Genomic DNA, 14,282 nt, shown 5'->3' with positions numbered 1-14,282 from the left:
ATGCAGACAGCATGTGCTCACCAGAAGGTGATCTGAAATGTCATGTACCAAATCCAAAAGTGGGCAACTGGAAAGGAGGAAAGCCTTCTATTTAAGATACACTGTTTAAAGAAAGTACTTGGAAGCAATTTATACGAAGGAATAACTTGATTCTTACAGAAAGGTGCCATTCTCATGTCAAATGTAATTTTCACTTTTTTCTCCTTCATTTGGTTCAACTCACTTATTTTTCCAAAATTCTAAATTTTCCTAGATACCATTTATATTGCTGGGATAAGTCTAATCAACTGTAAGGACTACAGATGGTGAAATAAATTAACAACTAAGTAGGGGAATGGAGTAGACAGCAGGATAAGGATCCAAGTGTAACACCCGAGACTAAGTTTTTATGAAGTATTTTGGAATTATAGTTCTTTAAAAGCAAAGGCAAAAATTAAAAGATATTCTTCCTCCTCTACACCTTCCCTTACTACATTTTCTAATACATTTTCCATTTTACCTGAAAATTCTGAACTAACCTCCACCCAACTTTTTCTACCTTGATCTTGTTTGACATGGAAGAAAACACTTACACCTAAACCACAATTAAAAGAGATGTCAAACAGCAGCATTTTACCTTCACCAAAATGCAGCTTTGGAAACTGCTACACAACTGAACCACCAGAAATTTCCTTTTCGTATCATGTAAATCCAAAGTTAAATGGCCAATCAGTTCAGTATGGAAACAACATCACAGTCCTAAATTACACTGATATGTAATTTAAAAGAACCACCCGCATTCACAGTAAATTACTCCAGGTCTCTACACCTAGAATGTGGCCTTTGGAAGAAATATGTTAAATGTACTGTCAACCTACTGAAAGACTATAGCTTTGTGAAGCACTGTGCCAAACTGAAACTATTCAGTATACTTAATTCCTTCCAAGAGTCAAAATTTGACATGCTGTATTAGTCCTTACAATAAAAGTCATAAATACTAACTTAAGGATTGCACAGACTTCAAACACCACATACATATTTGCTAATTTAAAATGTGACACAGCAATTGAATTCAACTTTAATTTTGCACAAGTTAAAACTGTTTTCCTGAACCTTAGCAAATTAATTCTTGCTCAAATACAGCAAAGGATAACACACAACCTTTTCCACAACACCAAAGGATAGCGTTGGATGGTTCTTAGCATTGTTTTGATAAAGTTTACAACAACCACACTTGTTAGTACCTTGTTTGAAGTAACGCCTCCATTGGTGTTAGGCGATCCTGCAGCTGCCGGGACACCGCAGTCAGCAATGATGCACAAGCTGTGCTGCATCCTGCCAAATCTTCATCTTTTACATAGTTCAGCAACACAAAATACCAGTACACAGATCCTGCATTAAAATAAAATCATTTCACGTGAAAGATGATATAAATTTTTCACTGAGAAAGCATACTTTGAAGGATAATTAACAGAAGTGATAATGATCTAATGGTCTGAATACAGACTAGGACATATTCTACCCCTTCCCCTTTCTTGAGAGGCTTCAATTAAGAATCATTCTGCAATCATAAGTTTCTACAAGTACTTCCAGTTCTCTTATCAACTAACACATAATTGAAGGAAAAAATGGTTCCCAAGAGACAGCTCTGCACACTTCCCTCACTCCTCCTGCTGACAACAATCAAAATACTCTTGATATATTAAGGTGCTTGGCTAGGGGTTCCAATCTCATCAGAGCCAAGCCATACTCCAGAGCCAACTCTTTTCCTCCTTTCATCCTCTGGTTCTGGTTGCCGTCTCCTTAATCAGTTTTGCTAGAGGCACTGCTTCCACAGAAATTATTTCTGGGAGCATAGCACTGAGGTTCTATACAGAAACACAAATCTCAGTTTCCTCCTTCTCCTTCCCTCCCTGTGCATTCCACACCCTCTGCAGCACTGTGTTGTGTTTTGACCTGGGTGGTAGTACAACAAGCTTTTTGGAATACAAACTCATTTTTCTTTAAGACTCATTGGTGATGCCAAGCTAGAAACAATTCAACAATATCATATTGTGAAAAGGCAGGCCTTGCCACCCAAAATACAAGGGTGAAGTCACCTTCCCAGTCCATCTGGCACTCCAGATACTTCAACAAGGTGTTAAGAGACCTTTACACTGCAGTATAGGCAAGAAAGAAATTTAATTTAGTTAAAATTTCCCTGTAGTGCAGAAGAATGAAAAATGGATTGCTATTAGGACTTCATTTGGACAGCCAAGTTTCCTGGTTATCTCCTAATTTTAACAAATAACAAACCACCCTGACTGTCACTTATGTCAACAGAATCTGTTGTTGCTAAACACCTTTCAGAATTTTTAGAAAACTTACCTAAGTTCTTCCAAAATGTCAGCCTTCACACTCTGGTTTAAACAAGCTTACTTGCTTAAAATTCCACCACCTGAAATGTCTACTTCATGACCAGACCACTCCAAGGAGCATTTAGTACTAACTGAACAATTACCTCATTCTAATTTCACAAGAGAGCCCAAGACAACTCAACAAACAACAAATGCACGGTGTATGTTTACGACAAGAACGCTGCATACATACCCCCTGTGGCAGCAGCAGGCAGAAGAGGCATATTGTCGAGTAAAGCTTTCAGAAGAACTGATCCAAACCCTTGCTGACTTGGGTCACACCTGCCATTGCTACAAAAAAACCACAACACTTTAACATTTAAGGAAGTAAGAATGAGGGATGAAATCTCCTCCAGGAGATGCAGCTGAAAGACTGGTGTTCTTTGCACTCACACCCTAAACACATATTTCCTGAAAAGAACATCTACCAGGTCTTGCTGCCTTATGAATTCAACATCAAAAAACCAAAATGTTCAGTTCAGAATGCATGCAAATCCCCAAAATACATGTAAAACAGAAAAACAAAAACAAATAGATGCAAATAATTAGCACTGACCTGATGCATAGTGCAAGAAATCGTGCACATTTGTGAGCTATGCTCCGCCCAGCTTCAAAGAAGCAAACGCGTATAATATCAGAGACACATTTACGTGTTTTAGAAAGCAAACTGTCATTTCCTTCCTTTGAGCTGTGAAAACAAGTTTCATACTTTAGAAAATAACATAAACCTATTTTTTTTAAACCAAACTGATACTGAGAAACAGCCATGATAATTTGAACAGAATTCCTCCCTTACCTGCCAGGGCCATTTGAATACACTCCGGCCAACCAACAAAGTGTGTCGAGTACAAGACTCTGAGCATGTTCTGTGGTCAGACCATCCTCTGTCTTCTTGCAAAGAGTGGTGAGCAGCTTCTCATGGAACTCTGAAAACTGTAACATGGCACACCGCTGAACTCTGGGGAGGAGGAGAAGGAAAGAAAACCACAATTAACCAATATGGCCACTCTCCAGCTTTGTATCCTGTCTTAGGAGTAGCAAAAAAAGAGAATCCTCCATGAAAGTAAAAGCAGTACACAAGCATATGCAATACTTTCTGTGCACACATTCCCAATCATCCTACTTTCTGCTACATTACAACAGATCCAAACCTCTCTGAAGTTTTTCCCCCCAGTAACTTGCCTAGCAATTTCTAAACCTAAACAAACTTTCACCATCTACAAAACTCTTATCAACTGTTCGCTCACACCCCTTTGCAGCCTCATCAACCTCTTTAAGCCCATTACAATGAATGCCACCACTGCAGGGTGGCAGCTGGCAATACACTTTAAATACTGTATTACCTGTACCTAGGTCTGCAGTACCAAAGACTTCAAACCAAAGACTTCAACCACTTCTTTGTTAGCTAAATTTGATTCTAAACTTTTTGATGATTAATATAAATTCTGCTGTACAAAACAAGGCAACGTTGAAATAGAAAGGGAAGATGCTTCCTTTAAAAAAAATTCATTTTACCAAGTAAACTTACTTACATTTGCCTTTTACAGTCAGGCAAAAAACCTCACTCAACATAAAATTTCATGCATGGTGTTATTCTACCACAAATTTCACAGCATAGTGCCCTCTTACTTGCAATTTACAGCATTTTCCATACAAAATAAGCTTATGAAATAACAACTTTAAACAGCATCTTGACCTGAGCTAATTCAAGAACTAAGCTTTTGATGAGAAGCATTACTAAAGCTAATATTTTTTTCAGAATTAAAAAACACCTACTAACCTTTCCTTTGAAATTGAAGTTTTTTTAAATCTTCGAATTGTCACAGAGACTTCTTGAAGTAAGTCACAGCCTCGCAGATTATCTGATTTTCTTGAAGTAGTGGCTTCAATTTTGCTAGATGGCTTTTCCTAATATTTTTGGGAAAAATAACACTCATAAATCACATTGGTTCTGATCCATTTTTATACCTTGTTCAGTGAAATGCAAGTAGTTTGCTAAAATCTCTCAGTTTGAGCATTATACCAAAATAAACTGTTTTTATTCACTAACTGTTTTAGTATAGAACAATACACATGCACACACACATCTTCACAGAAGGATAAGACCTATCAATGACTGAAAATACTCAAGGGAACAGAAGTTTCAAAAACAAGTGTTCAGAATGTGAAAGTAGCAGAACAGACCTTTGCAATTCAATCTGCCCAAAGAAACAACTTAGAAATGTTGAACTCTAGTTCTAGAAGGTGTCAACACAGTGTCACCTCTTTAGAAAGTAGATTTTAATGGATCTTAATTCTGCTAACAGCTGCTTCATTTTCAGATGACATAAATCATACCAAGTCTACAACTACCAAACGTATCTTCCTTGGATATTCATTACCTTGCCTGCTGCAACTTTTGCCAACAATGAAGCAAGTGAATGGCCCTTGTTTGTTTGAGGTTTTAGAGGAGGTATTCTAACCACTGGTCTAATGCCACCATTGCAGATTTCTTCTGTTCCTCTGTCATTCACTGCTTTGACGTGAATTAAAAATGAACGGTACTTGCCACCAGCCATGCCTAGAAGTAGAGAAAAAAAAAGGAGGAGGGAGAATTTGCACAGTTTTAACAGATTGCAAGTTGTAAACAGAACAGATAAACCAGATTAATTACAGTAGTTTACCATCCATTTGAAACAGCAACTCACTATGGTGTTACAGAGCAGAATTTGTCAATGTAAAAACAGATAACAAACCTATGTCTGACTACAGAAGTACGAGATGCACTTCAGCCACACAGGCTTCATGCAAATAACATAATAAACTGCTTTACCTTTAACAAGCTTTGGACTTGTTAGTGTCAACATTCCAGCATGTCCTGATAGATCAAGTCCAGTAGCCAGCCATACTGGACCACAAAGTATATCTTCCTTATGTTCCTCCAGAAATGGACACAATCTAAGACCTTAGAAAACATAAGTAATGTGGATCTGAATTAGCCATAATTAAGTCATAAAATCTGATCATTTGCATGGATTAAAAATGCACCATGTCAAACTCTGATCACTAAATATATATAACTTTACACAAAAAAAAAGACTTGAAGTTCACTTTTAGACATTTTCCAGTGAAATCAGTTAAGGTAAATGACAGTTTTAAAACCATTTTCAGTTGCATTATATGGATTAATACCTATCTTGACTGGCTTATAAAAGCCACAAAAATATACAACTGATGAAATAAAGAACCAATATCTACAGAGCCACAATCCTTACTGGGTCATTACTGAAGCAAGACAACACTGTTTAAAAACAAAACAAATAATAAATTTAAAACAAGAATGGCTTTGTTTTTTCTATAGGATATACAAATTACTGAAATCATCTTCACTCATCTGCTGCTCCTTTCTCACCATCAAACACATCCTTTCAGCACTTTTATCACCTCTTGATCCTTCCTTGGAGTCATAGGATCACAGAATGGTTTGGGTTGGAAAGGACCTTGACAGCCATGTTCTAGACAAGGCTGATTCCACAAGAGAAAAGCAGGTGTAAAGTAAGACTGTTGAAAGGACCAAGAAAAAGAACCATCGCTCTAGACCTGAGTCACTCTAACTGATAAATTTTAGTCTGCAGCTCTCCTCACCCAGACCCACTCAATGCTTTCACAGCCTAAGATATTTTGTGGAAGAGTGCTAGTTAACAACAAAGTTATAGAAACAGGCACAGTGTGATGTGGCCTAGTTATGAATTCTTTATGTTCTGTTCCTTATTGGTTTACCGCAGCAATGTCTACAAAAGCCAGGTATGCAAAGAAAAATTATACTGAAACTAGCCAAAGAAACAAAGTAAAATACTGGTGAAACAGGCTAGCAATTTAAATTAGAAAGGTGCCATATCAATCTACTAGATTTCTAAACTCAAACATTAATCTGCTTATAAGCACCAAACCTCTCCAGTAGTTTAGGACATTTCTGGTGCATTTGTGTTAAACTTTCAACCAATACAGCAAACAGATGAGAGAGAAAAATAACTTTTGATGACAGCTGAGAAATTAGTCTATCTTCATGTTTGAGAAATTTTTGCAGAGGAATTCAAATGTATCATTTAAACAAGAAAAAAGCAAGGTCCTATTTTAAGTGAAGTGCAACAAGATCAATAAAACTTACATTGTGGTTCCTCTACATCCATATACTGCATTTCTTCACTGAATTCTGCCAGTCCTGGTTTTCCATTTCTCTCCACTTCTATATTATGAGCTGGAGATAAAGGAAATGCGATCTGTCTATCTACTGCTGCTTCTGGAAATAAAAATATTAGCATGATTACAAACACTGCTCAAGGCTCAGGAAAAATGAAGTGGTAGTTTTCATAGCAGAATTATCAACTTTCTGCCCACAGCAATATTTTTAATACAAATCCACAAGTACACAAACACACGTTTCTCATATGGATTGAAGTTGCAGCAAATAGTTAAAAAATAGTATTTCTGAATGACCTGTAAAGAACCTGTTTTGTTTCAACACTGCCCAAATTCTTTTCCCTAATAATCAACTGCAGATTACTCCTAAGCAATAACATTCCAGTACTGAAGGTCTGATAACTTAAACATAAAATAACTGGATTGCTCCTGCTGAACATCAAACATTATTTTGGTAATACTTAAACACAGCCCTTTTTCCAATTAAATGGATCACATGAATTATAAATGAAGAGGACATGCAAACAAATTAACAAAAAGCATATACAGTGAATTAACTGCCAGACCAAAACCATTAATTCCCAACCAGAAGAATTATGCCTCTGGCCTTCCCATTACTGCACACTACATTTTTAACTATTTCCAGGGCTCCTGTCGTACAAAAAAAAAGACTGAATAAATTCTGCCATGCACATCTTCCCTATGTTTCGTTACCTTAAAATTTTAGTTCCTTTCTCTCCCCATCTGGAAGGGCAGAAGTTGGAGGGGGAGTTAATTGAATTTCAGTCTGAGGTTTTTATACATTTGTAAGAGCCAAACAATGTTGAATATTACTTCTCCCTTGGTTAAGATCTATCACAGATATAAATTACCTAACTTTGTCTTCCCTTATAATGAAATCATTAGTGCTCTATTATTTTATTCAATAGTGCAAAGAAAAAAGGCAAATGTCACTAAAGTTCTTTTCCAAAACTCAAGAAATTGAAAAAGGGAAGGAAACAACTGCATTGCAGTTACACTTGGAGAAGATGTTGGTTAGCTGTGGATATCCAATCCTGTGAATTAAAAACAAAAAAGACTTTGCCAAGGCTGCTTTGCAGGTGCTCCCACACTCCCCAGACATTTCCAGACTTCCTGACCCCCTATTTGATGCTTTTTTATGTTACAAGGAAGAATAGGCAAATTCCAGTATATTACATGCAAGGAAGTGAAATGTCATTTTCTGGAAGAGCTCTGTCATGTCTTCTGATCAGTATGCTCTGCTGAAAAGCATTCACAGAGAGCTCTGGCAATTTATTTCACAGCTAAATCAAATGTCTCCAAGGAATTCCTAACTCATGGAACTGTTTGTTCAGAAGTGTTTAAAATTGAAGCATTAAGGAAAAGAGTTTAGCTTTTCTTCTATTGTTTTGTTCCATAGGTGAAGATTTTCAGATTAATTCTGACATCCAGATCTACAAATGGCCTGAAATCATGCTGAAAACAAAGGTTCCACTCAGGAGAGAAACGGGGACATCTGTTCTAGTTTTTTCTTTGACAGAACAAATTTTTACTCCATGCTAAAATTCAGGTTTTACAGCAAGGATTAACAAAAATGAAGAAACTGAAAGACCACCTGTTGACTGCCATCCGGCAGTCACAGCTAGCACTTCTGTTAAATCTAAAGCACCTCGAACCCTAAAAGAAAAGGAGTTTCTCAAACAATATTACTAAGCTAGAATATTTTGTTCTTGGGTTACAAGCAGTTTACAGTATTTAAGAGAGCATCTCCAGCACACATTTTTTATTATTAAACACTGGAGGATGCTACACAGTGAGGTTTTATGAAAGCCTGTTAATGATCTTTAAAATGCCTATACTCCTTTTTGAAATTTACTGTTACTCTTGTGTTCAAGTGGGATGATCTTAGCAATTGAAAAAAATAGGAAAAGGAGGGAAAAAGGGCTTTTATGATCATGCTTGCTGTTCTTCTCAACACAATTTATATCCAGCAAGCAATTTAATAATATCTGACAGCAAGATTTCTCTGAAATAGCCAGTTCCTAAAGCTTTTGAAAAAGAGGGGGCCAGAAAAAGATACGCAATTAATGTCTCCATAAAAGGAGGTGTAGCATGTAATACCTTCCACGCCCAGCAGACAAGGCAGCAGGACATGAAACAAATGTTCTCACCACAGGGAAATCCCAGTGGAGGCACTTCCACATCAAAGAATTGACTTTTCAATTTATGCTGCCCCCTCACAGGTTCCCTAAGAGCTAGTAAGATGCACAGTCCAGTTACGAGTCTTCCCAAGGCAAGAGCGTTCCTAACTTTGGTCTACTCTGTCAAAGCTGCAAGAATAAAAGGTGAAATAATGAAATCCTACTGCAGCTTTCACACAGCTTAGTCAATGAGCCAAATGATGAGAGAATTCCCAAGGAAGCCATGGGATTTTTTACTTCCATCAAGAAAAGCCTTGCTATTTTCTCACTGGCAAATAATCTCCTTCTGTGACTTGGAATAATTCACTATTTTTTTTTACTACATCGACACCTTAAAAGAGCACCATTTGCTTAATCAGTCAGTCTCTAGGATGATTTACAATTGACAACTTATTTTTAATGATTGTAGGATTTATGCAGTACAGAATTATAATTGAGTTCAGTCTTTTTGAGCTGTGTAACTTTTATTTGCATAAATGCCAAGATTTTGAACCTGTTTACCGAGTTTGTCACTCCAATTTACATTTAAGCATGATAACTGAAAAGAGCCCATGATACCAGGAAATAGAATAAATCAGTAAAAGTGAAATACTTAGACAATTACAAGGAATTTTTCTGATATATATCACAGAGAATACTGAGTTTGAGAAAAAAAATAATGTTCTGAAAGATATCCTAGTTCTTTTCTTACCATTGACTTTCCCTAAGCCTGGAGCTTTATTTTTCAGTAAAGTCACTTGAATCTGGGGAATGTTTGTGATGTTTGAATTCAAAACAAATTTGAAGTCCACATGTCCAACCATACAGGCTTTTGGCAGAACTAGTTCAAAGACATGCTCATCCCAGCTGTTGCTGTCAGGAAAAAAGAAGACAATGATTCAGTGTACAGAGAAAATTCCCATCCCAGAGTCCATTCTGCATCTATGCACACTCTCTTTAACAAGAAGAAAAACTTATTTTGCGTTAGTTAACATCCATATGAGTTTCTGAGGAAGGCTTTCAAACTTTAAAGCTTTCAAGATAATCAGATTAATTTTGTGAAGATGATGTTAAAATGACAATTGATATGACAGGGAGAAGCAATGTTCACATGAAAGCAGAAGTGGAAAGATTTCCCATTACCTTTATCTCAGTACAGTTTCCATATTGTTGTAAATAACAGTTATTTGCTTCCATGAAAAAAAAGTACAAGAATAAAAAACCAAAAAAAGCACTAAAATAAGATGTATCAATTAGTGAAGTGTATGAAAGCATAATCAGAGGTGACTACCCTGTAATCTCTTTCAAGTTGCCCTTATCCATTGCTTATTGCTTAATGCCACTTTCCAGTGGTAAAAAAAATCAACATACAGGAGACTCAAAACACTATTTTCCAAGTATTTTTAAAGCACATTTGATAATTCATACAGGATGAAAAGTGCTTCTTACCAGGTGCACACTTAGAAGCCTGTGCTGTGCAAAAGGGTGCAACTTTCTTTTATAAAGTCACATTTTTGTTTTGAAGACAAGTTTGGTTTACACTGAAAGTGTAAACTTGAGCCAAGTACCCCTTGATGATCCATTCCATAGTTTGATACACTTTTAGGGTTTGCAAAAAATAGTTCAAACTGAAGAGCAAAGAAAATAAAACTAATTATGAGTCAATTGTCCTGTTTGTGTAAATTTTAAAAACTAACTGAACTTCTCAATCTCCTTAATTTAACACTAAATAATTTTTTTTAATCTAACTTTAATATACTTATTTGGCTGTATAACTGAGTACACTAAGAAACTGAGTACGCTGCTAGAAATATTTTTGAGACATCTTTCTAACATCTAATTCCCAATAGGTATCTTAACTTCAGTAGCATGCTACACATAAAGTATTGTGCATAAAACCATTTAAAATAGATTAAGGAATGGTGCAAATGTATTTATTTCTTTATGGTAATATCCCTGATGGCCAGATCTCCTTCAGGCACGTGTTAGACAACTTAAAAGAGATTTCAGGTATGAGTAATGAAATGGCATGGCAGCTTTCCAGAGCTAACAGCATAGAAAAGCAGACATTTTGGGAGGAAAGTTGGACAGAGGCAAGAGAATTTGTGGTTATAATTCAAGAAGGAACAGTGAAGAATTTTCAGCTAACTGAACAAAGAACACAGGTAAATAAAATATAATGAAAATTTATCCCACTGCTCTGGGGGGAAAAAACCCTAAAACCTCAGTTAGCAACTGTAACACTAAATATTTAGAATCACTCATGCCTTTCCTCTAGCTTGGAGAACACATAATCCAATTTTGCCAAACAGAGAGAGATTTGGGGGTGGTTTTTCATGTAATGCAAAGCGTGGACTACATAAGACATTCAAAGGAGCCAGACTTCTGAAACACAAAGTAATATTCTGCTCATCCAGTTTGAGTTAAGGATCTGGTACAAGCCCAGAAATTAATAATAAACCACTTTGTCAGCAGCAGTCTTTTGTAGTCTATGTGTAGCGTACAATGCACACAGCCATAGTGAATTACAACTGTTATTTGTCTACCCCAGAAATATATTTTTGACAGAATTGAGCAGCAGATGCTCAATAGGCACATATGGAATAAATAATCCCCCTGAAGGTCTCACATTAATCCAGCAGTTAAGAGATCATCTTATACCTCTGACAATAAATGTCACAATCTAATTCTGTCATTAGTTAAAAAACTCCCCTTTAAAGTTTTCTTTTAATATCTCATAGTTTGCTTTAAGCATATCCTTTATTGATGTGCAAAGTTTCAAAGTAGCAAACAAATTAATTTACTTCCTTGTTATTTTCTCATATATTAGCATATCTATCCTAAATAGATAACCCAATGCAAAGTCTTTTAGGAACTCTTCTACCTTTGAAATCCTTCTAAATCTATAGCATCTTTCTAAAGAAAAACATACAATCCATACTGTGTTCTAAGCACCAATATACATCATTCTCAACTACAAGATATTTTCCAACAGATTTTTCATTCCTTTTCTAGAATATCTCACTGATCTTCCACCACAACTGCACATCACTATCTAGCTCTTCCTTCTTTCACATATTTTTAAATAAGTCTCTGTAAGATGAATACATCCTACATAAATTTGAGATAAAGCCAGGCAACTCAGATGTCGCTGTTTTATCCATTCATATTAGGAATTCATGTACATCTATTTTAAAAAATTTAACCACATTTAATATTTCAGTTACATTACACATGAGGGGACAACACTGATATTCAGATAATTCGCAAGGTAAATCAGACTCTGCTTGTCTTTTTTCTTTGTGCACAGTCTTTTTGAAATAATAAATTAGGATTGTAATATAATGCCATTTTCTAAAATACAGTTATAGGATTATCTCTTTCTATCTATTTGAGAAACAAAAGAATTACCATATCAAATTGCATTACTCATCCATCTAACACTGTAACCCCACATTGTGATGGGTATCAGTACGAGGCACTCAAAAAGGAGATAAAAGGAACCTTATATTAAAGACCAAAAAAATAATCCAGAAATCCATCAGTTACTCTTCCCAGGTAACTTTTACTTAAGAGTTAACATGGCTTTCAATCTTAAGACTCTACCCAAAGAACAAAGGGACTGTAATTTAATCATTTTCATCATGAGTCATATAGTAACTGTCAAAGATTTCGAGTACTAAACCAAAACTTCTAACTTTTCCTCTTTACAGCCCTGTTTTATTTAGCAGCAAGCATAATTCTTTTCCTCTAATGAAACAATATTCATAAGCTAATCTTCCACTTATCCCTTTCCAATTAACAGCTATTACCTTCACTGCTTGCTTCCTTGTAACTTCATATGGATAACTTTTTACTTTTCAAGTGTTGCTGAACACATTTGGATAATCAATAGTTTTAACTGGAAGTTATTTTGGAAGGAACAATCTCCCTTCCACTTGCTACATACAGAATATTTGACTTACACAATGCAAAACCACAAGATAAATAAAGGCTTTAAAGCCTATAATGCATTGCAAGTTTTCAACTGTAGCTTAGGAGTATTTATTTAAAGCAAGTCCAACTCCTGTTCTGTGTCAGCCCTGGCAACGCCTCCATCTATTACATGTTTTCCCACCTGGAATGCTTCATGATCACATGCTACCTTTCAGCTGTTTATATGACATGCTTTTTTGCCTCACACATGACCTCTAGCTTCCCTAGCACCCTTTGGCCAGTTCATTATTTTCACTTTATGGCTATTTCAAGTCTCCATGACAATGCAAATGTTACACATAAGTGGAACAGATGTGTAACAGTCTGACCTAAAAATCCTGTAGTATCTTATGCTTGCCTTTAATAAAACAATTTCTATATATATTGTGTTTCTCCAAGCATTTTTCACAAAAAAACTATGCAAAGCTACTTCAGGTAGGTTTTAAGCAATCCTTCAAGGAGACTGCAACACTGCTCTAGTCATTTAGAGAGCCCAGAGAAAAAAGTTCTCATGACACGTGTGAAAAACTAAGTCCTGCTACACATACCATGTTGGTGCAGTTGATTTCAATTAAAGTAATGCCTAAACTTTAGCACTACTAGGGCTCTGGAGTGGCTTAAATGTTTCATATATAAAGATTTAACTTGAATAGACATAAAAACAGATTCTACCTTCATATTTTAAAGTAAATTACAATGCAATTTAGGACAACTAATTAGTCACATTGGCATCCACACTTTGCATTTTCTGATTAAATAATGTACTAAAAATGTGTGTACACATAAGAAGGGTGAATCAGACTTTTACAGAAATTGTCAAGAATATCTCTAATTCTGGCAAATGTGCTTGTCTACTTATGTAATGTAATGACCACATTTGGCAAATAAAACTCTACCAATTCAAAACCTGACTTTTCAATTTGTTTCAAGGTCCACTAAAATGCCTCTGGCAATCTCACCAATACCTATAATGCAAACTGTCAAATGGGGATTATCTTTGCAAAAACACGTTCTTAAACTTGCCCACTAGTTAAAAGCCATTAAATTGCATGGAATTTGTGGTTACAAATGCAGGTACAGCTACACAAGCTGGTTAAGCAATGCACACAACTCCTCACGCACTGCTCCCCTCTGTACCTGTCTGTCTGCAGCTTCCAAGTGCGAGTGTGCTGAGCTGCATCCCCGTGGTGCTGCTGGTGCAGATGCTGAGGGTGCCGCCTTTGCTGCTGCTCCTGCTGGACTTCCACCCAACAGGGAGGGACAGTGGCTGAAAACCGTGGGGTCAAGGTCTCAAAACGGGTCAGTTCCACCAGGGACGTCAGTGTCTCAAGGGAGAATGGCTGGTCCACCAAAAGATCAACTCCTGAATAATTACAGCACATACATTCATTACTACAAAGATATTTTTTCAGAACATCCTATTAAAAATAGTTTGAAATACATCAGAACTACTACAGGCAAAATGAACTACAAGTCATATGAAGGCTTTTCAGTTAAAAAAGAATAATAATAAACTCCCCACCCCCCCGCCCAAAGTACCATCCTAAACAAACAACAACAAAAAACAACTACA

At 36.2% G+C, this 14,282-nt stretch overlaps 1 protein-coding gene across 1 annotated transcript in view; it reads right to left on the bottom strand.

Annotated features, from left to right (window-relative positions):
- BIRC6 (baculoviral IAP repeat containing 6) overlaps window positions 1-14,282 on the bottom strand; it is a 177,768-nt gene that overhangs the window by 124,392 nt on the left and 39,094 nt on the right. Inside the window, exons 12-21 of the mRNA XM_058802446.1 lie at window positions 13,847-14,072; window positions 9,447-9,607; window positions 6,523-6,654; window positions 5,188-5,319; window positions 4,757-4,935; window positions 4,156-4,283; window positions 3,172-3,333; window positions 2,932-3,063; window positions 2,569-2,666; window positions 1,224-1,371 (exon numbers count right to left, since the gene is read on the bottom strand). Of these exons, the coding sequence (XP_058658429.1) occupies window positions 1,224-1,371; window positions 2,569-2,666; window positions 2,932-3,063; window positions 3,172-3,333; window positions 4,156-4,283; window positions 4,757-4,935; window positions 5,188-5,319; window positions 6,523-6,654; window positions 9,447-9,607; window positions 13,847-14,072 (1,498 nt within the window). The remainder of the gene's footprint in view (window positions 1-1,223; window positions 1,372-2,568; window positions 2,667-2,931; window positions 3,064-3,171; window positions 3,334-4,155; window positions 4,284-4,756; window positions 4,936-5,187; window positions 5,320-6,522; window positions 6,655-9,446; window positions 9,608-13,846; window positions 14,073-14,282) is intronic.

Source organism: Ammospiza caudacuta, chromosome 3 (genome assembly GCF_027887145.1).
Source record: "Ammospiza caudacuta isolate bAmmCau1 chromosome 3, bAmmCau1.pri, whole genome shotgun sequence".
NCBI classification, from domain to species: domain Eukaryota; kingdom Metazoa; phylum Chordata; class Aves; order Passeriformes; family Passerellidae; genus Ammospiza; species Ammospiza caudacuta.
This window is presented reverse-complemented; position numbering and strand designations above follow the sequence as displayed.